This window comes from Muscardinus avellanarius (genome assembly GCF_963383645.1).
Source record: "Muscardinus avellanarius genome assembly, chromosome: X".
Taxonomy (NCBI): domain Eukaryota; kingdom Metazoa; phylum Chordata; class Mammalia; order Rodentia; family Gliridae; genus Muscardinus; species Muscardinus avellanarius.
The window spans coordinates 10,860,731-10,888,407 of record NC_137792.1 but is presented as its reverse complement, the minus strand read 5'-3'; the positions used below and the strand labels follow the sequence as shown (position 1 = coordinate 10,888,407).

Below are 27,677 nucleotides of genomic sequence, written 5' to 3'. Positions count from 1 at the left end.
TTTTTGTTGCTGACAACTACCTTGGCTATTCTGGGGTTTTTGTTATTCCAGATAATTTTTTTTATCTTTCATTTTATTTATTTATTTTTATTGGTGCACTGTATTCATACATCATAATGGGATAAAAACTTGTGTAGACATACATGCACACATCACCCAGTTAGCCCATACCCAATCCCAACCCCATTCCCTCCCCATCCCTCTTTCCCATGCTTGGCTTAGTGGTTGACATCTAATATTATAGCAATTTATCCAAAATTAACAATGGTAATCTCACATAACAGATTCATCTGTCTGATATCAAACTTTTGATCACTTAGAGATAACATTTCAGTATTTCTTTTTGCTTTCTTTCTTACCAGAGGGTATTTTTTTCTTTCTTTTTTTTAAGGTAAAAATATCATACATTTTTTTTTTCAGGAAAAGTCTATCCTAACAAGAAATATGAACTCTAAAAATACCCAAAACACTCTCGAAAAAGAAAAAAGGCTAGTAGATGTACATTTTCTGATTTCAAACCTTATAGAGCTACAATAATTGAAATAGTGTAGTACTGCTATAAAGGCAGATATATAAACCAGTGGAGTAAAATAAAAATCCTAAAAATAAATTCTTCCATATATGGTCAAGTTATTTTTGACAAAATTTCAAGAACATTTTGTGAAGGAAATAGTAATCTTTTCACTAAATAGTTAAAAGATAATAATTACATGAAAAATAATAAGATTGGACCCTTACCTAACACCATATAGAAATATTAACTCAAACTAGATAAAAGACCTAAATGTAAATCTTAAGACTATAAACTTTTAGAAGAAAACCTGGGTCATAACACTTCACAACATTGAAATTGGCAGTGATTTCTTGGATATGATTTCAAAGGCACATGCAACAAAAGAATAAACAAACTTCCTAAAAAATAAAAAATATTGTACAATGTAAACAGAGTTAAAAGTTACTGATAGAATGGGATAAAATATTTCCAAATTCTATATCTAAAGGTATATTAATATTTCAAATAGAAATCCTAAAAATTAGCAACAATAAAAGCAACAATACAATTTAGAAATACAATCTAGAAATAGGTAAAAGACTGAAATAAATAATGAATCTCCAAAGATTTTAACCTATAAACACATGAATATATTCTTCTTTGCTTAGTTGTCTGCTGGATGGAAAATCTTGTTTCTCTGTTTCTGGTGTGTGTTACCTATTTCTTCTTTGTAGTTAATCTCTTTGAGTATTTTCTCTAGCACTGGTTTTGAAGACATAAATTCCTTCAGTTTCTGTTTGTCGTGGAAGCTTCTTATTTCCCCATCTAATTTGATAGAAAGTTTTGCTGGGTAGGAAATTTTTGGCTGGAAGTTGTTTTCTTTCAGAGTTTGGAAGATGTTACTCCAAGCCCTTCTAGCTCTCATGACTTGGTTTGGGAAGTCTGGAGTGATTCTAATTGGTTTGCCTCTGAATGTCACTTGGCCCTTTGTTTTTGTTGCCTTTAAGATTCTCTGCTTGGCTTCCACATTGGTCATTTTGACAATAATGTGGCGTGGGGATCCTCTTCTCCGATCCTGTCTAAAGGGAGTTCTATAAGTTTCCTGGACCTGTGTATCGACCTCTTGCTCTATGTTTGGAAAATTTTCTGCTATTATTTCTTTGAAGATATTATTGATCCCTTTGTTTTCAATGTCTTTTCCCTCCTCTATTCCAATTTCTTAGGTTAGCTCTCTTAAAATGGGCCCATATTTCTTCAATGTCAGATTCCTGCTGTCAGATTTTTTTTTCTAAGTTATAAATTATGCATTCGTTTTTGGAGTGATAATCTTCTAGAAGCGAGATTTTATTCTCCATGTGGTCTAATCTATTGTTTATACTTTGAATTGAGGCCTTTACTTCAATGATTGCATCCTTTATCTTTTTTTTACTCTCTCTGAATTCTTTTCAAAAGTCCTCTATTATTTCTACAGTTATTTTCCTGATTTGATCTTCTAGAGATCTCTGAATTTCTGTTTATCAGGTTCTGATGTTGTGGGATTGTGGACAGTCATTGCTCTATTGTTGTTCCTCTTTCCCATGATTTCAGAATTTTGTGCCTTCCCTGGGTCACTACGACTTCACTTAAGGTGCTCTGTATCTCGAGTCTGTTGTAATCTCTGCTGCCACTACTCCTTTACTGGGTTGTATCTCAAAGTCTCATACCCAGGAAGTTAATTGAGGCTGCAAGAGACTGTGGGGGTGCCTGGCTGGGCGTTTTCCAGGGAGCTTCGGCTAGGGTGTGGTATCTCTGCCACTGCTACTCCTTCACTGGGTTGGACTGCAAAATTTCCGACCCAATGAGATTATCAAAGTCCCTGGGAGTGCAGGACAGGGATTTCTCCTTTAGGGGCCACAATTACACTCACGGTTACTGTGCGTGCATATCTGAAGCTGTGGTGGGGTGCGGTGAACTTGCTGTAGCTGTTGGCAATATGGCCTATTCCAGATAAATTTAAGGACTGATTTTTCTATGTCTGTGAGGAATGATCTTGGTAGTTTAATGGGCATTGCGTTAAATCTTTAGATCACTATTGGCAGGATGGCCATTTAATGATATTTATTCTGCCAATCCATGAACATGGAAGATCCTTCCATCTTCTAAGATCTTCTTTGATTTCTTTTTTCAGTGTTTTATAATTTTCTTTGTAGCGATCTTTTACCTCCTTGGTCAAGTTTATTCCTAAGTATTTTACTTTTTTGTGGGAGATCCTGAGTGGAAGTGTTTTCTGAATTTCTTTAGACACTCCTTGCTCCGAAGAAAGTGCTGAATTCCACCCGGCTGTTCTGCCGCTGCTCACCTCAGCTCGCTGTCCACCCCTCCTCTCTAGAGTCTGGTGGCTTGTTGAGTGCGCTGATCTGGAGCCATCCAGTGAACTCGCTGCTGCCACCAGCAGTATGGCGCTGCTGCCGTGTCCTCGGCCATGAGGCCGGCATATCACCTCTCTGGTTTTGAGCTCCTTTCGGAGTCCCCCTCCTCTCTGGAGCCTGGTGCTGCAAGGGAAGATGGCGCCGGCACGGCTTCGCACCACGGCTCCGGCCATGGCACTGTGGGCTGGTTTCTTTCTGGTGTCTGGTTGTTCTTCCAGCCCTCTTTTTCTCTGTCCCTTGTATTTATAGTTTTTATTTCTCTGCTGATGGTGTTTTCTGGCTATGAAAGGCACTGATTTTGTGGTAATAGAGATCGACTGTTAGCAGGACTCGTAAACGCCGCTTTTCTGTGTCGCCATCTTCCCGGAAGTCAACAAAATTTAACAAGACCCTGTGGTGCATGCTTGTAATCCCAGTGCTTGGGAAGCTGAGACTAGAGGATTGTGGTTCATGGCTAGCCTCAGCTACTTAGTGAGGCCCTCTACAACTTATTGAGACCCTGTTTCAAAATAAAGAATTAAAAAGGGGCAAGGGGTGTAGCTTGGAGGTTGAATGCCCCTAGGTTCCATCCCCAGGCATGCAAAAATAAAATAAAATAAAATAAAATGAGAAAAAGTAAAAAGTGTTTGATGGTGTAGCTTAGAGGTAGAATGCCCCTGGATCCAATCCCCAGTACCACAAAAAATATTTAAAATTATGACATTTATGTTCTCTTTCAGCACTGACACTGCATGATTATAGAATTTATGTACTAGCATTTTCCAGTAACTTCTTTTACCTGTACCATGAGAAAGAAAGGCAGCATGACTTAACTAAGTCCCAGATGGATACATAGGCAGAATTAAGCAACAAAAATGCATGAGATTTAATCTTGGTGAAAAATAGGTCTCTGGTTTAATTTCTCATACATTTACACAAATACATTTCCCCTAAGTATTTAACTATTAAACTCTTTGGATTGGTTTAAATCACTGGTCATATATTTCTGTGTGTTTTAAGATCAATAAAATTAAAATTCAAAGAAGTAAACAGATATCTTTCCAAACAACGTTGATTTCATGAGAGCTGAGTAATGAAGAGGGAGAGAGAGAGAGAGAGCGAGTTCACAACCTGGAAAACGAGTCCATCATCTTAGAACTGTCTCTTTTCTATTATGAATTTTTAAAATGAGATAGATAGGTCAGACAAACTGCTAAGTCTTAAACATTTCAAAATGAGTTTGTAATGACAACTACTTCACACCAAAGTTCCTTACTCAGTCCACAACTTTTGCAATCTAGATTCACCTTATCATTTCAATGGGAATATTCTACTAAAATTTCCTAAATCCTTACAGATTTCTCTCTCCTCATCTCCACTTTTCCTGGCCAATGAGAAGATTTGAGTCTTCTGGTCTCCATTTCCTTTCTATGATACATTCCTTCCCAGGCATGCCAGGCCAAGGTACTTTGTCCTTTGCTGAATTCATGTATTTGCATAACTTCAGGCTCAGTTCCACCAAGAATTCAGTGTTTATAAGCAGATCCTAAAGAGTTCTGAGTAGGGAGGTAACCTAATAGCTATGCTTGAATAAAATGAATCTTGTTGCTCTATGAATGAAAAAATGAAGCAAGTAAACCAGTTTAGAAACTACTATAGTAGCCTCCTGGGCAACTGGTAGTAAGAAATAAACCAAAGCAGATTACAAAGAAGAATCAATAGTGTTTGACTCCAAAAATTTTATCCAAGCTCTGAAGTTTAGCTCAATAGCCCTGTGTACCCCCTGCCTACATACGCACTGGTTGTGCTAGTCAGAAACCACCCAAACTCAGCACCTTTTTCAAAATCATATGTTACTGGGATAGTTATTGGCATGTGGAACAGATCTATATTCCTCTTAGATTTCTCCACAGTGTAACCACTCAGTAAATACTCATTAAGTATTGGTGGAATGAAAGGGCCTGGTGGCACACACCTGTAATCCCAGTACTTGGGAGGCTAATTACTAGGGAAGATAACAGGTTCAAGACTAGCCTCAGCAACTTAGTGAGGCTCTCAGCAACTTAGCCAGACCCTGTTTGAAAATAAAAAATAAAATAGGGCTGGGGTATAGCTCAGAGGTAGAATGCCCTGGGTTCAAGCTCTAGTACTACACACACACACACACACACACACACACACACACACACACAAATCATTGGTGGAACGAATCAGAGACCTTTCCTGATCACTGACACTAAAGTCTATTTCAGTTTTCATGTAATGCTGTAAATTAAAATGCATATAAAAGAATTTGATTATATACTAAGAATTATATTACATTATATAGTCTCCTTCGGTTCACAAGTTTTCTAATAGTCACAAGCTAAATGTCCAACAATAGGAAAATGGTTAACTGGACCATAGTCACAATTAATAAAGATCAAGAAATAAGATTGATTATCACCATTTTGTAACTACCAACAAAATAATGGAGATAAGCAGCAGTTTGCTGGAAACAGCTCACATCAGCTTGTAAGAGCCAACTGCGTGCATCTGTTCCCAGCTCCACATTCAGTGACACATCAGTAGGAGTGAAATTAGCCATGGCAGGAGTGTTTATGCCATGCAAATTGGCAAATGGCTGGTTGTTAAACATTTACCAGCACATCACTGGATATAGGCAATGATGATCAATACCTAATAAACCATTATTTGAAAGGCTGCTGGGGGTCTTTATCATAATGCATGGAAAAAGCTAATACTACACTAGCGCACTAATCAAACAAATGACACCAAAAATAGGGCAGTAAAACATGAGTCTCCTAATGTGATGTTAGCATGCGTACACAGCATTACTAGGAAGTATTCTTGTCAAACATTTAATCTGATTCTGATTACACCTAAACCTACCTACTAATCACAGAAACTACAGTAGATGAAAGAACAAACAACTTGCCAAATACAGAAAGTGCAAAAGTATAAAGCATGGGTAATTTTTTTCTTTTCTTTTTTTTTTTTGTGTGTGGGTTTGGGGATGGAACCCAGGGGCATTCTACCTCTGAGCTACACCCCCTGTCCTATTTTTTATTCTTTATTTTGAACCCGGATCTTACTGAGTTGCAGAGGGCCTCACTAAGTAGCTGAGGCTGTCTGCGAACCGCGATCCTCCGGTCTCAGCCTCCCAAGTGCTGATATTACAAGCGTGCGCCACCACGCCCGGCTGGTAATTTTCTTACAAAGGAAAAATAAATGAATGAATAAGTATAAAGAGAGAAAGGTTGAGGGAGGAACTTATCAAAGAAGTAAAATGTCAAAACAAGCATAGTACATATACAGTCCTTGTTTGAATCTTGATTTGAATAAACCATTACAAAAAGACATACATTTGAGCTAATTCAGAGAGTATGAATAATGGCTAGATATTAGAAAGCACCCTGCCCAACAACAAAACTGGCCCTACCCAATTACTAGCAAGGTTTTGTAAACTTTATCTGGGATTCTTTATTCTACAATATAACCATAGCACTGTCTTAGTACAGAAACTTTCACAGAACTTACTGGAAAAGGAAAAACCCTCTACATTGAGAAAAGTAACAGGCAAAGGCAAAAAGAAAGCAAGGAGGGACCACACCTTGCAAAATCTGAGACGGTCATATGTGTTCATGTTGGAAACTATCACAGACAAGCTTGGACATAACCTGGACTTCATTCTTACCTCTGAAATTATTCATCTAGGCCAATGCCCAAATATACTTTACTATGTTTAAGTGAACATATACCTCAAATCTCATGCCAAGGGAACATTATATTGCATCCAACACCCTTTATCTCTCAACTACTGAAAAGCTCAAAGGGTTCTAAGGATGGAGCCCTACCACAAAGCAAAGTCAGGTTTGAGAGCAAGGATTCAGGTCTGGAAAGCTAGAAGGTACCCCTTGTCTCTTCAAAAATAAGTGGCAGCCAATTACACAAACCTAAAGATGATTCCTGGTCCCCAGCTGACTGGTGAAAAAGAGTAAAACCTATGACCAAGAGGAATAATAGTATGATGTCTCCTGCTCTGTCCTAAGAACTAAGCCTCCATCAAAGGCAGCTGAATAGACATACATACCTGACTGAATAAATGAGTCAGAAGAGGCAAATGGGGTAGAGAAATATTAGCCCATTCTTTTCTTTTTCTTTTTCTTTTTTTTTAAAGGTCCTGGGGATGGAACCCAAGGGCCTCTACCTCCAGGCTACACTCCCATACCTATTTTATATTTTATTTCAAATCAGGGTCTCACTAAGTTGCTGAGAGCCTCACTAAGTAGCTGAGGCTGGCTTCGAACCTGCACAATCCTCCTGTCTCAGCCTCCCAAAAGCGGGGATTACAAGCATGTGCCACCACGCCCGGCTTGCCCATTCTTAAGGTTGCAAAATGTGGATTCTAGCATCACACAGCAAGAGTTTAAACCTAGTTCCAATAGTTACTAGCTCCATGACTTTGCGCAAACTACTTTTGCACCTGAATTTCTACACTAGTAAAATGCAAATATCTCACAGGGATATTGTGAGGATTGAAGATAATGCACATAAAGTAATTTAAGTGTATCCTCTGCAAAAAGTAAAATTCAAATTCATATCACCCATGATTACCATTATATCCAGTAGTAGGTGTGAATTTAAGTAGGAAGACCAAAAGCATCACTTGCAAACAGGAAAGTTTGACTTAGAACAAAGTAGATGTTTTATAGATAAAGTATATACTACTTGATAAATGAGACTAGATTAATTGGTTTCACATACATAAAGGGTAAAAAGTAAAATTGCATTCAAGCATTCAATAATTACCCTACTGATGTCTTCCAAACAGGAAAAGCAATTTTTCTCCTTAATTTGTTGGTAGCTGAAGGATTAAACTGTTAGAAGTCCAATAATGACTATGCTCTCTACCTCATTATCTAAGTTAAGGATGTGTCCAGATAATTAATAGACAAATTCAACAAGGTTACAGGAAACAAGATCAATATACAAAAACCAATTGTATTTCTATACACTAGCAGTGAAGACTACAAAACTTAAATTATTCTTAAAAATCCATTTAGAATGGTATAAAAAACAACAGTCCTAGGAATAAATTTAACAGAAGTATAATGTTTGATTGCCGTAAACTACAAAACATTGTTGAAAGAAATTTAGATACCTAATTAAATTAAAAACCAGTCTGTGTTTAGGGATTGAGAGACTTAATATTGTTGCTAGTAATACTAACCAAACTTGATCTACAAATTCAATGATATCCCTAACAAAATTACAGCTGGAATTTTTTTTAAAAATTGACCATCTGACTTAGCATAATGTCCTTATGCTAAATGAGATTAGTCAGTCACAAAAAAGAAATCAGATGCTTTCCCTAATATGTAAGAGTTAGGGAGAAATGGGTCATAGGAGGAACTCTAGATGAAAAAGGAAATCCTATGGAGGAGCAAACAAGACAACCTAAAGGAGGAGAAAGGAGGGGGGAAGAGGAAAATCTCTAAAACAATGTACTTAAACATATCGAAGTCAACCACTAAGCTGAGCAAGGGAGGGAGGGATGGGGAGAGAATGGGGTGGGAATTGGATAGGGGTTAAATCAGTGATGTGTACATGTCTGTACACACAAGTTTTTTACCCCAATATGATGTATGAATATAATGCACCAATAAAAATTTTTAAAAAACAAGAGAAAAAAATTGACCATCAGATCATAAATTTCATATGGAAAACAAAATAATTAGAACAAGCACAACAACCTTTAATAAGGTTTAAAGACTCACATTCCTAATTTCAAAATCTACTACAAGTCTAAAATTATCAAAACACTGTGGCATTGGTATAAGGACACTCATAGATAAGTAAAATAGAATTGATAGTCTAGATATAAATCTTTATATTTATATTCAATTGACTTTCAACAATAGTCCAAGAAAAGTAAGCAGGAAATTAATAGTATTTCCAACAAATGGTACTGGCATAACTGTATATGCAAATGTAGAAAAATAAAATTGGACTCCTATCTCATACCATACATAAAAATTAAGTCAAAAGGGGACTTTAGATCTAAATTTTAGACCTCAAACCATAAAACTTTAAAAGATCAAATATTTGTGACCTTAAGTTACCCAATAATTTCTTAAATATAACACAAAAAGCACAAGCAACAAAAAATAAGTAAATTGGATCTTATTCAATTTTTGTGATTCAAAGGATACCATCAAAAAGGTAAAAGGACAACCTAGAGAATGAGAGAAAAATATTTGTAAATAAAACATGAAAAGGAACTTGATTGAGAATATGTAAAGAAACTTTATAGATAAATCAACCATAACAAGACATATAACCCAATTTAAAAATGGACAAAGAATTTGAACAGACATTTCCCTGAAGATGACATGAATATGGCCAGTAAGCCCATGAAAAGATGATTACTATCATTAGTCATTAGGAAACACAATTCAAAACCACAGTAACAATACCACTTCATACTCAACAGGATGACTAAAATAGAAAAGACAATAACAGACCAGGCATGGTGGCACAGGCCTGTAATCCCAGCACTTGGGAGGCTGAGACAGGAGGATCATGCAGGTTCAAAGCCAGCCTCAACTAGTGAGGCTCTCAGCAACTTAGTGAGACCCTGTTTCTAAATAAAATAGAAAATAGGTCAGGGCTGTAACCTGGAGGTAGGTTCCATCCCCAGTACCACACACAAAAAAGAAAAAAAAACAATAACAAGTATTTCAAGGATGTGAAGAAACCAGGATCCTTAATGCGTTGCTAGTGAGATGGTAAATTGTTTCAGCTGCTTTGGAAAGCAGTTAAATAAATCCTCAAAATATTCAACCCAGAGTTACCATATGAGCCAGAAATTTACCCCTATCTCTATATCCAAGCGAAAACTTGGAAATAAATGTTCAAAGCAGAATTTTCACAATAATGAAAATAATTCAAAAGTCATCAACAAATGTGGTCTATTCATACAATGGAAGATTATTCAGCCGTAAACGGAATGAAGTACTGAGTTATACTACAACATGGATGAACCTTGAACACATTATGTTAAGGAAAAGAAGTAATCACCAAAACTACATAGAGTATGATTCTACTAACATATAATGCCCAGACCAGGCAAATCCACACTAACAGAAAGTGGAAGAGGAAAGGGAATGAGGAATGACTATTAGCAGATATAGGATTTCTTTTGGAGGTGATAAAATGTCCTGAATTATTTGCTAATGATTATATAACACCATGAATATTCTAAAAACCATGAATTTAGAAGGGTGAATTTTATAGTATGTAGGCTATATCTCAATAAAGATTTCATTTACAAAGAAAAGGAAAGAAACTACCCAGACTACCAAATTGAATCCTTGGCTGGCTGAGTACTGTGGACCCCAAAATGTGAATATATGTGAGGAACCTCAATCCTATAAATTTTTAAGTCCTACTAGATTTTAAAAGGGAACAAGTGATTCTCACACAAATAATACATAGGTATATTTGTAAGAACGAGTTGTCTGTATGGGCAAAATCATCATTTAGAGAACTTGTAAGGTAAGTTTATTCTTGAGGAAAAATCTCTTACACTCAAGGGGTTTGTTTCTCAAATTACAGAGAGAAATATTCATTTATCCAAAACCCAGGACAGATTCCTCTCAGTTCACAGTCAATAAATACACCTATCCTTCCAATTTAACCCAGAGCTGTCCATGTTGTTTTTCCCAACTGTACATCTCACAATGAGGGCCTTAGGGAGTCCTCCAAAAGTATTCCTCCATTTTGTAGGGGTACTGGACAGTTATCTGAAGAACATATCAGAGCCTAGAAGAATGTTCTGGAATGCTTCTGTCATGTCAGCTGCATGCCAGGAGTTGGTAGCAGATGGTCATAAAGATGCCCTGGATACAGAATAGTAGGCAAGTATAAGACAGGTCAATTCTGCCAGGAGAAACATCTCTGGGGCTTTTCCTTTGTGTATGTGTGGTACTAGGATTGAATCCAGGGGCATTCTACCTTTGAACTATACTCCTTGCCTATTTTATGTTTATTTCAAAACAGGGTCTTGATAGGATGATGAAAGTCTCACTATTTGCTGAGGCTTTCTTTGAACCTGTGATCCTCCTGTCTCAGCCTCCCAAGTACTGGGATTAAAGACATGCACCACCATGCCTGGCTTCTGGGAACCTCATATGGCATCACTGCAGGTAAGGAGTGAAAGGGGGGTTTTTGTAATATATATGTGTTTATGAGGCAAAATTTTAAAGATAAAAGTATTAAGTGAAAAATAATTCTGTCTTCCAGCTCTGTCTGTAGTCATACGGTTCCTTTCCCCTGAGGCAACCATCATTGACAGTTTTTTAGAGATCCTTCCTGAAACTGTCTATACATTTGTCAACCTACATACTCTACACTATACCTTTTTTATTCAATTATCTCAAATACTTTTCCATATAGTATACATATGTTATTCCTTTGACCATCTTCATAAGATTTCATGGTATGGGTATACCATAACTCCTTAACTATGGAATGGATTTTTTATGATTAGTATGTCTAAACCACAGATAGGAAATTAGCTCCCCATAGGCAGATACTATCCATGAACATAATATATTATTCATTTATATAATAATGGTTTTAACATGTGGACCTCAATGTATCTGGCCACATGGGATATGATAGAAAAAGTTGTCCATCAACACCTATTTTAAAGCAAAAAGGTGCCAGGCACTATGGCACATGCCTATAATCCCAGTACCTGGTAGGCTGAGATAGGAGGATTGCAGGTTCAAGACCAGCCTCAGCAACTTAGCAAGGCCCTCAGCAACTTAGCTGATAAAATACACAATAAAATAGGGCTTGGGGTGTATTTCAGAGGTAGAACACTCCTGAGGTCAATCCCCATAACCAAAATATTAATAATGTAAGACGGTGGCACTAGGAAACAGTTGCCCTATATGGGAGTTCAACATATGCATGAAACTAGATGTCCTCTATTAAATTTAAGTATAAGTATAGAAATTAAGCTTCCTGGTCTGAAGCTTTAAGGAATGGCTATGCTTCCTCCACACAATGTCTACTTCTTCTGCTGGGATTCTCAGTGATGAGCAGAGCTACTGTGGCAGAGACAGTGAGTGCTAAGGCTTAAATTTTTAACATCACCATGGAACTTTGAGCTGCAAATCTTAGACATGGCTTTGAAAGAGGTGGGTCAGAGTCAAGAGCAGAAGAAGGAAAATTCCTACTCTGCAAAAGAGAAGAAACTCCTTTTATGGAAAAAAAAATCACCTGGTGAAAACAGTTTGAATGAGGAAAAAGAGGTTAGCTTCCAGAAAGGATTGGCTTTATATTTCTAACTGGAATTTCCATAATAAAAGATGTTTCATGGGTAAAGTATAAAGCTATATAAAATGTAAATATCACTGAGCAAGTTCCAGGCTTAACTACCTCCAAGTTTCTCTGACTGAGACTTCCTTGGGAATTTTGTGATCTCTCAAACACAGATGATGTGTGGAACTGCAAAGCGATGGCTCCAAGACCTAGACCAACTATCACAAATGGTGACCTCTTTATTATACACAGGGATCAGATTATAGCAACTTCTCCCAGTAAAAGTCCATAGTTTAAGCCGGGTGTGGTGGTGCACGCTTAGTAATCCCCGCACTTGGGAGGCAGAGACAGGAGGATCACGCAGGTTCAAAGCCAGCCGCACTGGCTTAAGAGACCCTGTTTCCACTAGCCCAGAGGTAGAAGGGCTTCCAGGAAACCCAGTACCATCGAAAAAAGTCCATAGTTTAGGTTTAAAACTTGTTCCTAGAGCCCTGGGATAGTCTAGGCTCCTACAAACCAAACACCCATACTCTCTTAACAAATGTTATAGTTGAGGCTAATAGTCCCATATTTCCAAAGTTAGTCTTGTTCATTTTTATACATTTATACTTTAAATCAGCTCTTTTTTCTGCTTTCCCATATCATGTTACCTCTCTTTATAAATTTGATGTCGCTGATGACACCAACGTCTAATTGATTCCCTTTAATTCTACTTGAATTCCTACTAAGGGTCTGTGGACTCCCCTTCCTTTGGCTCTATTTGTTGCTTCTTACTGTGTATACAAACCATGATTCTTATTTAACAACCATTCCATTTTTTGTTGTCGTTCTGGGTATTGAACCCAGAGGCATTCTACCTCCGAGCTACACCCCTAGCCCTAGTTTATTTTTATTTTGAAATGGGATCTCACTAGGTTGTTGAGTCTCACTACCTGCTGAGGCTGCCCTTGAACCCGCAATCCTCCTGTCCTGGGATTATAAGCATGCGCCACCACACCTGGCCCCATTCCATCTTTCTCTTCATTTGTCCCTTACATTCTTGCTTATTTGAATGTTCTCTTTATCCTATTTCCTTTCCACACTATCATTCTATTTTAGGACAATCTGTCTCAGCAACTTAGCTTCATTCACTCTGTTTTCCACCACTGAGTGTTACTTTTCAAATAAAAGGTTCATTTTATCTTGCCCTTTCAACTCAAGTCAAATCTTGCTTTAACTCACATTACCATCTGCTCTTTCCCTTACCTTTCCTTATTCTCCTGTTGTTATAAACAGGGTTCCACAGGTAGAATCTGTCTTAAGTGATGATAAACATGGCAGAAGAAGGGGCCAGAGGGACAAAAGAATCCAAGAAGGCAATGGGTTATGTTAGCTTCCTCCATAGCCATTCTCAAATGCCCAAGTGTCTAAGATAAGGGAAGTCTAGAATCACTCAGGCAAAATAAAGACAAGTAGTATCTGGTTAGATAAAGAAAGATGTGGCAATAATATCTGGCTGAGCTTTGTGAACAAGTGATTCACCAAAGAAGAAACAAAACTGGCCAATAGTGCTATGAAAAGATGCTTAGCCTCACTAGGAATTAGGAAAATGCAAAGTTTCGCCTATTCAGTAGGTAACAATTAAAATGATCAACATGAGCAGGTGATGGTGAAAGTGTAGGGAAGAACTCTCAATCAATGGGGTCAATGAATAGGCTTTCTCCAGCACAGTTTGGTGACAGAGCGACACTTGAAACATCTGCAGCCTTTGACCCCACAACTCCAACATACAGAATTTAGTGATAATCTATGCCTTGTTTATAACAGAAGAGCGATGTGGGGTTGTGGGAAAGCCTGGCAAAGGGTAGAAGGAGGGGAGACAAAAAGAAAAAGAAGGGGGAAAGAAGGAGCAGAAAAGAGATACAGAAAGATGTGAGGAAAAAAACACGAGAGAGCATAGAGGCTTGCAAGGATGAGAAATGAGTGAAAAGAGCAGGTGGGGAGGTTGAGAGATTGTGAGTGAGTTGGAGAGGACAGCACAGGGAAGAGAGGAAAGGAGGGAGGGAGACATCCCCATCAGTACATAATCAATTGCCATACATAGATATCACGCTAGCACTAAAAGGAATGATGCAGTTCTGTACTATAAAATAGAAAATGCTTAATCAGAAAGTTCACGTTACAAACAGCAAATGTAGTTGCCCAAAGTGATACCTAAAGCAAGTGCAATAAAGCGATTGCTATATGTGCACCATGGTCCTCACAGGTGAACTCTTCTGCTAGTTTTACATTTGACTTCACACATTTCTCATTAATCCGATTTTTAATAATTTCTAGCCACATGTGATACACTACAATGCTATATAATTTGGACAGACACTTGTACTTCTCTGTGCAAATAACATGGAAACAAATTAAGTAGATGCAATGATACCACCTGTTTTTCATACTTCAGAAACATTCTATTCTTCACGAAATAAATATAAACTGCTCATTAAAATCTCATGGTCATGGTTTTGCATGCCTATAATCACAGTACTTGGGAGGCTAAGACAGGAGGATCACAGGTTTAAGGCCAGCCAGCCTCAGCAACTTAGTGGGGCTGTGTTTCAAAATATAAAGGGCTGGAGGTGTAGCTCAGAGGCAGAATGCCGCTGGGTTCAATCCCAGCACAGAAAGAAAGGAAAGAAAGAAAAGGAAAAAGACAGATTTTCATTGTGAAGTAATTTCAGCACTGGAGATGTCAAAGGAAACTATCTTAATGCAGATGCTCCCTAAAGCAGTCTCTGAGGCAGAGACTTGAGTACATGTATTTTATTTGGGCATGGAGAAAATGAGACAGAGCAGGAAGAAATATAAACAAGAAAAGTGTATTAATGAATAGGGTAATGTGGTAGGCAACCAGGGTTCAGTCTGTCTACAAATCTTCTGAAGACCCACCTAGAAAGAAGCGTCCACTTGGGGTGGGGGGGCAAGAAGTCAGGCGGCTTTATTCTCATCAGTCAAGGATTGTCCATGGGGTATTTGCAAGCCATGGAAACATAGGCCTCAGACACATCTTGAGGTCTATGGGCCAAACAGGATGATATTTTTACTATGTCTATTCTCTCACCAAAAACAACTCCACGGAGTGAGTATTGGCCTTATTTACAGGTTAGGAATATGAAACACAGACAGATGAGGCCACTTGCTGAAAATGAAATATTTAAGAAGCAGCTGAGATGAGTTCTAAATACAGTTTTGTCTCTTCCACTATATGATGCAATGTCATAAAAACCCCAGCACGGCAATTCTTAAACACAGCTGGCATTGCCTTGCTGGATCACACAGCCTGACAAACACATGCACATTTCTAGTATCCCTCTTTGCTAGGGAAAGGTGCTGAGATAGCTACCCAGATTGTTTTAATCTTCCTATATCCGTAGAAAAATCTTCTAGGTCATAATCTGCCAGCCATGTGAAATTTTTATAACATCATCACCCATGGCTACTCCCGCCCTACATATCAGTTACTGTGAAATTATGCCAGAATTTGGATCAAAGTATGAGGAGAAATTTTTGTCTGATGAACTCATTGCAGAGACTCACATTTCATAGAGAGGTCCAGATTCTAGTATATTAAAAAGCAATCTATAACTTCCCTGTGAGGAGAGCACTTTATTAGAACAAATAAAACATGCTGAGCCCTGCCCAGACACAGAGGTCATACTAATGTGTGAGCCAAGGAGAGTCATTTCTTGCTTTAGTAGAAAAGACAATAATCTGATGCTGCAAATCACTAGCATCTGAGGCTGACATGATTGAAAATGCACATAGATATGGAAAAAGTTGCAGGAAATGACAGTATTTATAGCTTGCCTGCATGAGTCAGTGGAAAGGCCCTTGTTGCTTCCAAAATAACAGTAGAAAGCATGTTGAATTCTATCACCTGCACTAAAGCAAAGGCATGTCTCCCACCTTCTGTTCCTTAGCTTCTCTAGAAGGAGGTCACCCAGTCTACAGGAATCCAGGAGAGCAGAGAGGTCCCTATGCCTTCCCCCAACTCCAGCCAGAGTATACAGCCATTTGCTCAAAAAGCCCATCGCCAGAAGTCTCAGTGCAGCCCATCTGAAGGGGCCCTGATCCAGACCCCTCTACCAATGCCCAGACTATTAGTCAGATTTAGAGACCCTATGCATTGAACACTACAGGACACAGGGTCTTCTCAACCAAAGGAGAAGATTCTGGCCAGGCACTGATCACCACGATCTCGCACAGAAGAACTGCACAAGTGTCTGAGGAAATGACAGACAGTAATCTTGTTTACAAATCACCATGACGCAGAGAACAAGACCCCAGCCAAGCACACAGTGGCTGCCTGAGGTTGAAGTATTTTTATCCTCTTGAGAGTGAATCTCAGAAGTCTTCATCCATGGCAAGTGTGGGCGAGGCTCCAGATACATGTGCTATATATCTGTCTAGGATTGCTTTCCTGACCAAGAATACCACAGCAATGCAAAGAATTTCATGGGATTGGAAACTGCCAGATCTGCTCCTTCCCCCGCCTCACTAAGGCCTCTGGGACAGACCCATCCACTGGCTCCCCGTGAGAGGGAAGGGCTCAGGAGGGGGGAGCAAAGGAGCACTTCACCTGGCACATTGGGCTGGAAGACTTTATTCAGATCCAAGGAGGAGGCTCTGGAATGGGTTTTCTGTGGCCGCGGTGGTGGGGTGGGAGGGTCCTCACCCCTTTTCATGGCCTCTTCTATGGAGGTGCTAGAGTAAGATCTGCAGCAAAATAAGGGAAGGTCAGAGGGAAATAACAAAGCTTTACTCCCTGAAGTTGGGTTGAAATAAAAAATACCTTAAAGTCAGAGCAACTGCAAAGGGCTGAGAAGCTGCCAAAAGTAGCCAAAAAGTCTACTATACCTTGGATGCTGCTATATATCATAACTATCCAACTCCAAGCATAAATTGGAATCAGTCATTTTAACTTCTTTGTTCTTATACTATAGACCTAAATTTACACACACACACACACACACACACACACACACACACACACCTCACCAAAAGCTTTGTTTGAATTAAAATGATTTCTCTTAAAGTTGTTCATAAGAGTAACATATAAGCCCTTCAGCTTAGGTACTTCCATGTTTTAACAGAAGAGCTTCATGGTAGTAACTGATTGAAGCGTTTTTCTATCATTTACTTGTGAATGTGATTCCAGGCACATATGCAATTGATACAGATAAGTTCCAATTAAAAATCAAATATTCAAGGGAATACACCACAAATAAAATTTAGGAAAGAAAAATACATCCATCAGGTTGAGGTATTTAGCTTGCCTTGCCCTGCAAAATATCAGGGTTTGGGGAAAATTTCAAAGCATAAACTTCATGTTAACCTTCTTCCTTAAAGTGTAGCAAGGTACAACTAATTAGGCAACTTCGAGATTATAACTTCAATAATGAAATTTGGAGAAAAAGGAACAAAATTGCTCATCAAAGGTCATATGGCTACAAAGGTACATAGGTTCTATTCAAACTCGAGTCTTGCTTTCTAAATTCCATGTTTAAATTGTTCTTAGACTGCCTATGGCCAAAGAAGAAATCCTTTGGCAGTAGCAGCTGGAGTATTGATTGGAGACCTACTTATTTTCTAAATTAATTCAACTTCATATCATTGGCCTTCTCCTTAGGAATAGGTCTAAAATATGTCCCATATGATCATATGATTAGGAAACGAATATAAGTGGATGGGTATGTCTTCTCTTTGGCTTCTCAGTTAATGTCATATCAAAGCAGAAAATGACCTCTGAATCAGAGATATGTCCTAGAAACAAAGTCACCTCAGGAAACCATTCTTTGAATTGAGCTATTAGAGTGGCGCTTAGGAAATTAGAATCTATCCACGGCTATTAAGCCCCTCAGTTCTTGGCATAGCTGTTTTTGACATAGTAAGATTTTTTTCTGAATGTTTCTCAAGGTTTCTTTGTGGTAGTTTAGGGTTTTGTCTGTCTTCCAAGGTTATAATCTTTAATAAAACCACCACAATGGCATCTGACATGCTCTGGGGTGGTCCCTGTAACAAAATTGGCAGGACAAGCAAGGCAAAGACAGGCAGGAACTAGCAGGGAAGAATGTTCTAATGCTTTCAACCAGAATAAAAGGGAATTGGGAGGAAAAGACAACAAAGTTTTTAAATGGGAATTATTGATTTAAAAAGGAAATTAGAGTCCTTGGCTAGAAATTAAAAGAACTTTCTATGCTACATACAGCTTTGGTGACATTTTCCATTCGAGAAAGAATAATGTGGCCACACATGCACACATATAAATACTATCTCATACCACATACCTCATTTAATTTCCATATATGATCTCTATGTTAATATTTTCATATGGAAGGGCACTAAATATCAAATAAGTAAGATTGTATAACCATGACTGCAACTAATTAAAACATAAATATGAAAGGAACTGACAAAATGATAGACATAATAGTATTAGGATGGTAATTCTTTTCCTTCTTTGCCTTAAATTTCTACAGAGCTTTGTTATTTTAAAAAGGAGAATAGAAAGCATTTTATTCTCTTGGTCTCAACAATGACCTGGTTAGAAAAAGTAAAAATAAAATCATCCTAATCAGACCAAGAGGCTAATTTCTGAAAGAATAATAAATAAAATTTAGCCAGATGCATAAATAATGGAGTATATGCCTGTGAGATTTTGTAATGTCACTCACTTTGGGAGATAGAAGTCAGCGGAAGCTAAAACTGTGGTGTTCGATATATGATTAATTACAAATGCATAAGCAGATTTCTGCAAATTATCATTGAAAATGCAGATTAGTATTTCCATATCCAAATCCAGTACAGACTAACTTGTAAAAGAGCCATTCATCCTTAGAGAAAAATGAGTAAATGTGGTGACCATAGAGAGTGGCTATACCTTTTACACACACTGAAATTTTAAAGATATGTTTTTAAAAATATGAACATAGACATCAGTACCTTCTATAAACAAGGAAACAAAACTTCTTGGAAGACGTAGACATAAAAGATAAACTAAGGGCTAACTCTGTTTTACAATGAGATGAGATTTCCTTAAATGTAGCTATTTCACGCATATAAAACATGATCAGACTTAAATTCACCTTTTCAGGAATGTGTCTAGAAATCAAAAGAGGAAAAAATGTCATTAAGAGCTAAAGGAAAATGTAGAAAACACATATAGTAGTCTATCTTACATGAAGTAATACTGCTGAAAAGTGATCCCAATACCATTTCTCTCTTTAATAGATTAACTCTTGTAATGTTTCTGTATTTCTCCTGTTTCTCTCTCCTGAGTCTTATGTCAACCACAGCTCTGCCTTACTGCTTCTCTTTCTTCCACTAATGACCATTTCAAAAATGTCAAGCAGAGAAGAGGCACTAAACTAGGTTCAAACAGACCATGAGTACTGCTAACATAAAGTTTTGCACCTCCTTAAAATCATCAAAAGCATTTTCTAAGTCAGGTGTGGTGAGGCATGCCTGTGATCCCAGTACTTGGGGGGCTAAGACAGGAAGATTGTAGGTTATAGGTCAGCCTCAGCAATTTAGCAAGGCCCTCAGCAACTTATTGAGATCCCAATTCAAAGTAAAATAGGACTGGGAGTGTATCTCAGAGGTAGAATGCCCCTGGGTTTTATCCTCTGAAACACACATGCACACATGCATGCATGCACACACATACACAAGCATTCTCTCCCTACTCTAGATTTTATTCCCCAGACTTAATTTTGATATTCAACTTGCCATAACAGAACATTCCAGTTATTAGTTATCTATTAATCATATTTCCATTTCCAAAGCTACTCCCCACTATTAGTTATCATCCTGCCCCAAGTGGACCATCTTACACAACCCACTGTCAAGGGGCAGAAAGCATCAGCAACCATATTCTAGAACTAATGACCACAGAGATTAAGAGGCCCCCAGCATCACTGCACCCTCCAAGCAGGCCACTCAGAGCAAGTAGAATGGCCCTTATCTTTAGCTTCAAGTCTTAAAGCAAAGGCTCATGGTTTGGGTTTGGGGTAATATTTCTAGGAAAGGACAGGGCACAAAAGGTATTAAATCAGAAAGTAAATGAACACTACCTGGATCTTGGTCTTGCTTTGAGACTGTTGGAATCCTTAGAAGTTGCTGAAACAAAGATTATTTGTTGTTTGATTGGGTTTCATTTCTGTAAACAGGGTTATACGCAGCACCTGGGCTAGTGCAGAACACATCAACAAGTAAATGTGAGATAAAGTTGTTCATGTGAAGAACTGGCTAGATTCCCCATTTTCACTATTTCCTGGTTTTATTTTTAAAGCTAATGCTGTAATTAAAAGCAAAGAAAAGGTTGGGTACAGGGGAACACACCTGTAATCCCAGCACTTGAGAGGCTGAGTCAGGAGGATTGCAGGTTCAAGGCTAGTGCAAGTAACTTAAAGAGATCCTGTTTCGAATTTTTTAAAAGTACCGGGGGTGTATCTCAGAGGCAGAACTCCCCTGGGCTCAATCCCCAGTAACATCTAAAAAAGAAAAGAAAACCACCATATGTTCCCTTTTGTCAGAACACTAAAAAGCCATCTCAAACCTAAGTTGATTAATGAAGACATACCAGGATAAAAAGACAACCCTTTCAAGGAGTTATCTCTGTGTATAATGATGGATCCATATTTGAGTACTTCTTTGTCTATCATGATAGCATGATAACAGATTGTGAACTAGGTCCCCAGTAAGCTAGGAAAAATGTATCTAGATACCCATTTTCTTAAAACATACTACCAGAGTAGCATGGCCACAAGAAAGCAAAACTCCTACAAGTTAAGTTAAAAGGAGCTATGCGGCTTTTCCTGTCGGGAAATATTCTTATGCCACGTATCTCTGTGGCCAAATCAGAAAAAAAATTATGATATGAAATCATTGAAATATTTTATCAACCATATCACTTTTCCTCATCAAATTTAAATCATAAGCCACCTTGCTCACTACCAACACCCACGGACCTTACTTTCCTATCACCAGTTGTGGCTAGTAATTAGAAACATTCACAAAAACACCAATCCTCTTTTCATGCTTTTAATCCTCTATGGAAGTCAACTTTTAAAAACCAGTAGCTATGCTAAGGTTTTGCAAACATGGCAAATTTCCATCATATAATGTCATAAAAATTCATAGAATGAGTGCTGCTAATGAGGAACACAGAGAATACAATTTGTTCATTTGTTTTCACAAATTTTTCCCAAAGAAAACGTCTCAATGCATTTTTCTACCCTCTTTTACATTATTCTAAAGATAAGACCCTCTTTGGTCTGAAGCAGCCTACTGAATTGATGGAAATCATTAAAATCCTTGAGTTAAATAAGCAGGGAAGAAAGAAGAGTTGAAAATCCTCATAAATGCTAACAAGGCACAAAGCAAACTACCAAAAGATATTCCCCTTAGACATGGTCAGCTGCAGAAGAGACGCATTTCTCTGGACCTAAGCATTTTTGCTATAGTGGGAACACAGGCATCTTTAGCTCCAAACAACTGAAATGCTGCCAGAGTCCCAAATGCATGGTTAACTCATGGAGGTTGAGTCCCTTTTTGCCTTTATTGTGCATTCACACCTAGATATAAAAGGGAAAACATCTCCCGTCCTTTCATCAAACTCCTAGCAGCAAAGAAAGGCAGCCTAAGCAGGGCCTCTCTCCCAGCGAAAGAGGCTGCCCAGTGTGTGGCCCAACTCACCCACCACAGCACTGCAGACAGGCCTCTGAGCAGGCTGGCCACTGCTGGTTCTGTGTCCCTCTTCTCCCTTGGGCCCCACCGCTTTGGAGTAGGAGAAGTTCTAGCCAGGTTAAAATACTATTCCCTAAACCAGACCATGGGAACTGTTAGTTCTTTCGTCAGTTGTCACTATCTTTGTCTTTTTGCTGGTGCATGGATGGGCGTGGAAGGAGGGGTGAGCCCTGCTAATGAGAGATAAAGACAGACAGATGGAGTGAGGGTGTGGATGAGCAATGGAGAGAGAGAGAGGAACAGCGACTAGGCCAGGAGCCCCGAGGCCCAGATGCTCCTCACAGCCATAACACTGACTAGCTATTACCTCCCTGAACCTCAATTTCCTCACCTACAGAGTGAAGCCAATAAAAAACGCAGCCCTTTTATTATGAAGACAGATAAGAAAGAAGGTAAAGGTAGTAGGAAAGCTTAATGTACTGCAAAATTACAAAATATTACTATTGTACAGTTGCATAAATAAAGTCTCCTGATATTTCAAGCTTGGAAATCTGTTTTCTAAATTTAATTTCTCCTGGGATGGCAAAAGAGACACAGATGGGAGCAGGTAATGGAAGGAGAGGTCTGCTCTACTGCCATAAGACTATGGGGGTAATTGCTGGCAAGGGAGCCATCCCTAGAACCACCAACAGCAATCTGAGAACTACAACGTGAGGGTAAACCAGCCTAAAACATCTCAGCATGACCCAGAGACATCCAAACAAAAATGACCACCGTGTGGTATACCTGGCTGATTAGCTTGGAATGGAATGTTGGGTAAGAAATGGCTTAGGCTCCACTAATCTATACACTTTTCATAGGCCGGGCGTGGTGGCACATGCTTGTAATCCCAGTGCTTGGGAGGCTGAGACAGGAGGATCGCACAGATTCTAAGCCAGCCTCAGCTACTGAGTGAGGCTCTCAACAACTTAGTGAGACCCAGTTTCCAAATAAAGTATAAGATAGGTCTGGGAGTATAGCCCTGAAGTATAAAAGCCCCTGGGTTCCACCCCCAGAACCACACAAAAATAAGGTAGGGGCATGTGGAAAATATTTAACAAGGAATGTCCCCATTCCCTAATAACATTACTACCACCTCATCTGTCGCACAACATCATCTTTATTTTTATCATTGTGATTATCACCAACTGTAGAGAGTACAACAAGGAATGTTTTTCCTTCCGTTCACCTCAAAAAACAGATACAGGGCAGGTCTTGGTAAGTCTACCCAGGTATAAGACTAGAAAAGAATGGACAACACTATCAGAGTTAACTCTTCCATCAGCCTCCATGCTCCTGAAAGTCTGACTAGGTGCATGTGAGTATCCGAAAAAATGGTAAGAGCACATTGTGGTATGAATTCAAGCAGAAGCCAATGGATGAATCACAGCTTCTCCATTAGCTGGAGAAAGGGAAGGATGACAATTTCCTGGATCATCCCAGGCATGTCATCTTTCCTGGAAATGGGAATGGAAAAAGAGAGCAAGCCCAAAGATTATCCCTCCAAAAGGCAGCACCTAAACCAGGGGTGAACTGTCCCCAGGACATGAACTGGCAGCCAGAATTATCACCTTGAGACTCTTGTGTCTCCCACAGAGAATACAAATGCTTCCCAGAAAACGAGGTATTAAATGTGTTTGATGAGGGGTCCTGTCATGTCCAGAAAGGGGCAACAGTGGGACAAACAAACCAGAAAATAAAGCATGCTCTGGGGCACAATGTGAAACAAATTTAGATATATTTCATGTGCTGTGGCACACCTGTTAGGTTTGGCTTGGTGATGCCAAGTCCTAGTTAGGAATAATAAAACTGAGATCTAAAGCTCATGCCTCAGAGAGCACTTGACACCATGCTCAAAACCCTGGGGGAAAAATACGAAAGCATTAGGATCCCCAAATGCTGGTGAAGAAACATCAATTTCCGTTTCAATAGCTTTTACTAATGCCATGACATGGAGTTTACAAAAACTGGGAAGCACCTACTTCAGCATCATAAATTAGAGCTAGAAAGAATCGGCCTGAGACATTTTGTCTACACAAGTAGAGCATTTTCCTCTATGATGAATGAATCTGAATGAGTTTCAAATGTCAAAATTAGGCTTGGGAATTCCCACTGCTTTTGGAGTCAAGATTGATCCACAATCTTCATTTTCTATTTTGTAGCATCACTTTCTAGAGTTAGTGGTTCCCTAAATAGGCTACATAGCAGAATCACCTGGGGAGTTGCCTAAAGGTAGATTTCTCAGGCCATCACTGAAATAAACCATATATTTTAATTCATATTCTTTCTGCGCCCTGCTTCTTTCTTTGCCCATCTTTCCCTCCCACTACTTCCTATTTCTCCATCTCACTCTCTGTTTTGAACCTTGAGTGAACTTAGTGTTTGGGAAATATTTTATCAAAGCATAAGCCTCAAGGTTGTACAGATTCCTCTGTTTCAACTTTAAGCAGATAAGCCTGGGATGATAGCCAACTAATCACAACAAACATGATTTGCTTGCTAAGTAGGCAAGAAAAATAGTAATAAAAGAAAAAGCAGTAACTTCTTTCGTGTCCTCATAACCAGAGCTCTAAATAATAATGCCTTCCACAGCCACTTGGTTTTTAACTGGGTCCATTTTGGTTCAATGATAGGTTTATCAAAAGAAAGCTGAGGACACAAGCCTAGCCATTCTCTGTGGTTTCACAAACACAGTTCTAGCTCTTAAAAATAAAAATAACAGCACAATTTTTATTTTTCTCCTTGGAATTCACTCCATGTATAAGCACATATACTTGCCTTCCTGGTGGTGAAGTATAAGAAAAATATTTCAGATTTTTGCTTTGGAAATGGAAAATACTAACTCTGGGCTTCCTATTGGTCTGCTTTATTAGTTCCTTACCCTAAATAGAAGCTGCAATGGCTTGCTGAAATCATCTCAGCTCCAAGTCTTCTCAATTTTATACTTTCTAACATGACTCTAAATTCAAACTGAGTGAAGCTTTTAATGAGACCTAAATTCAGAACTTAAAAAATCACCCTCATCTCATACCCAACAAGAGGGAAAGGGTATCAAACCAAAAGATTTCCTTGTAACAAAACACGGGACAAATATTTAAATAGAAACAGACATACTATCACAGGAATAGCAATCTTCTCACAAAACTACTTTTTATTAAAAATAATTACATACATAGTATCTTAAAATGGTTTTCTCCTACCTGGTTCCTCAGACATGTCCTTAGGTAAGGCTTCATTGATAGTACTCTTCAATGCTAGTGGTGTTTTGTTTCATTTATAAGAACAAAAAAAGAGAAAGAAGGAAAAAAACAAAAGCCATATAAAATTTTATTTGAGGAATGTTATATTAAAACCAAGAATTCCTAATCATTGCTTATAAAAATAGATCTTACCTAGTAGAGTAGTGGAATTGGGGGGAAAAGAAGGAGAGAGAAAAGGGAAGTTTGGGAAGGAAACAGACCAAATAATGTCATGTGCCTATATGAATGTATTACTATAAATTTCACTATCATGCACAAGGAGGGAGGAAGGGAGGGAGCGGGGAAGTATAGGGAGATAAACAAACCAAATAATGTTGTGTGCATCTATGACTGTATCATTATGAATCTCACTATCATGTACAATTACAGTACACCAATAAAAGATCACTAAAAATAGGTCTTACAACTCTCTAGAAGTTGCCATAGCATTTACTAGAACAATAAAGACCTCCAGGAGTACATAAATAGTTTATCCTCCTACACAGAGTACATTTTAACTTCCCCGAGAGAGCCTTTAGTGCTTATAAGGAGTATTACCAGGAATCCCCCCCTCTTTCATTCCTGACAGAACAATGACATGAACATGTCTGGGAGTGAAATCCAGGCTTTCATATTTTTAAAGCTCACCCAGTGGTTATTCCACTGTGCAGTCAAGAGTAGGATCCACCAGTTAGCAGAGTGATTGAAGCCCATGGGGCAACAGATAATTTCTAGTTCTGCCTGCCTCTCCTGAGCAAATTTTAAAACAGAAAGCATGAAATTATTGTTTCTTAATGGAAAACTTATTACTCAAATTTAACCCCTAGACAAAGAAAAATCAATGGCAGGTCTCAACAATAAAACCCAAGAACTTCACTTCAGATATGCCTCTTTCATTCATAAGCGGTGAATCAATATCAGATAACAGATAAAATACTGGATTAAGACTCAGAAATGCTTGCTCCTTGTCCCAGTTCTTTTTCTTTTTTGTACAAGCAAATGACTCATACTGCCACATGTAAACTTCAGTTTACTTATCTCTAAATTTTAGGTGAAAAATCATACCAATTTTGTGACGACTGAATAAGACAGCATTGAAGAAAGGCCTGGTAGGTTATAAAAGCATAATACAAAATGTGGGTTGGAGGAGAGAGTCCTTCCTACACTTCTAGATATTGCAGGCCAACTCATCCTTATGCTTGATGATAGCCCTAACATGGGGCACTGTGCTACATGGCTTCTTAACTAACTGGCCAGTAAGGTAGGCAAATTGTAGCTGGCTTTATTTCATACCCTCAAACCAATAAACCCACTCAGAAAAAGATAAAGCCTTTGGAGATAAGCTCATATATTAAATCTGTGAACAAATGTGAATTTACATTGATTTTCTGAAATCATATCTGCCAACACAAATATTAAACTATCAATTCTTTCCATTTTAATTCATTTCCTAATTCATGGGACTAGATTCCAGTGTAAAGTGTCAGAATAACCTGAGGTCAACAGTGATTATGGGGCCAATAAGACGGAGGGAGGGTCTGCACACTAAAGCTCACACTAAAGCTCTTGCTAGAAATTTATAGTTTAGTGAAAACAATTTGAACTACTTAATCTATCCAAATGAGTTTGTATACTAAGAACTGTCTTCATTTGCTCTAAAAAGAATAATGTCCTTAAAGGAAAAAAAAATCATTCTTTTCATACCTTGTTTGTCATCTCCCATCACATCTTGGGTAGGGACAGGAAAGTCAGCCACATCTTTAACAGATGTCTTCTTAGAAAAGAAAAGTAAATGAGTTATAAAGGTTGGCATGGAAATTAAGTGATGAAAATGTTTCAAAACCTGTGTTTCCTGCCAAAATTTCTGTCTTCAGTGAGCCCTGACATTTAATACCATTCAATTATTTTAGACTCCTAGTGAGATAAAAGTTAATTTGCATTAAAGAAACAATGATTCAGATCAAGGCATGTGGACGGACCCTACTTAAAATTTGAATCTAGACTGAGATTCAGCCAGAGAACTATACAGCATTTGTCTAGTTTGCCAAACATGAACTTGGCCTTTATGTACTTTTGCACAGGCAGAGAGAGGTTCTGCTGAGTGGTCCCATAATGAGGATATTTGCTAGAATATGTCATGCAGAGGATGTTCAACCCTGATGAAAATAGCCTCCTCGATGTGGAAGAAGATCATTTAATTGATTAACAGATCAAAATTTTCTCCTAATCCACATATGTGAGAAGTCTTCACATACCTAAATTAATCAAGTATAAATTAGTTTAAAGTTATTAAACTCAACTTGCAATAAATATATTTCTTATCAACTCTCAATATATACTCTTTCAGCTAATGTTCATATATAGCATACTTGAAAGTTACTAATAAAGAGGATCTAAATGTTCTTACCACCAAAAATACTCTGTGAAGTGGATATGTTAATTTGTTAGACTATGTGCATAATTTTA

The 27,677-nt window shown here is 38.3% G+C and overlaps 1 protein-coding gene and 1 pseudogene across 10 annotated transcripts in view; both read right to left on the bottom strand.

Annotated features, from left to right (window-relative positions):
* The window catches only part of LOC308279397 (mitochondrial pyruvate carrier 2-like), a 28,670-nt pseudogene extending 12,393 nt beyond the window's left edge, over positions 1-16,277 (bottom strand). The window contains exon 1 of the transcript in view: positions 16,153-16,277. The product of the transcript in view is annotated as a mitochondrial pyruvate carrier 2-like (transcript). The remainder of the gene's footprint in view (positions 1-16,152) is intronic.
* The window catches only part of REPS2 (RALBP1 associated Eps domain containing 2), a gene marked incomplete at both ends in the record, with an annotated part of 264,962 nt that overhangs the window by 65,662 nt on the left and 171,623 nt on the right, over positions 1-27,677 (bottom strand). For 2 of the 9 annotated variants that reach the window (XM_080719429.1, XM_080719430.1), the window contains 4 exons: positions 16,826-16,962; positions 20,319-20,364; positions 25,173-25,226; positions 26,916-26,985. In XM_080719429.1, coding sequence (XP_080575555.1) covers positions 16,826-16,962; positions 20,319-20,364; positions 25,173-25,226; positions 26,916-26,985 — 307 coding nt within the window. The remainder of the gene's footprint in view (positions 1-16,825; positions 16,963-20,318; positions 20,365-25,172; positions 25,227-26,915; positions 26,986-27,677) is intronic. The other 7 variants (XM_080719431.1, XM_080719433.1, XM_080719432.1 and 4 more) reach the window with 4 other exon arrangements.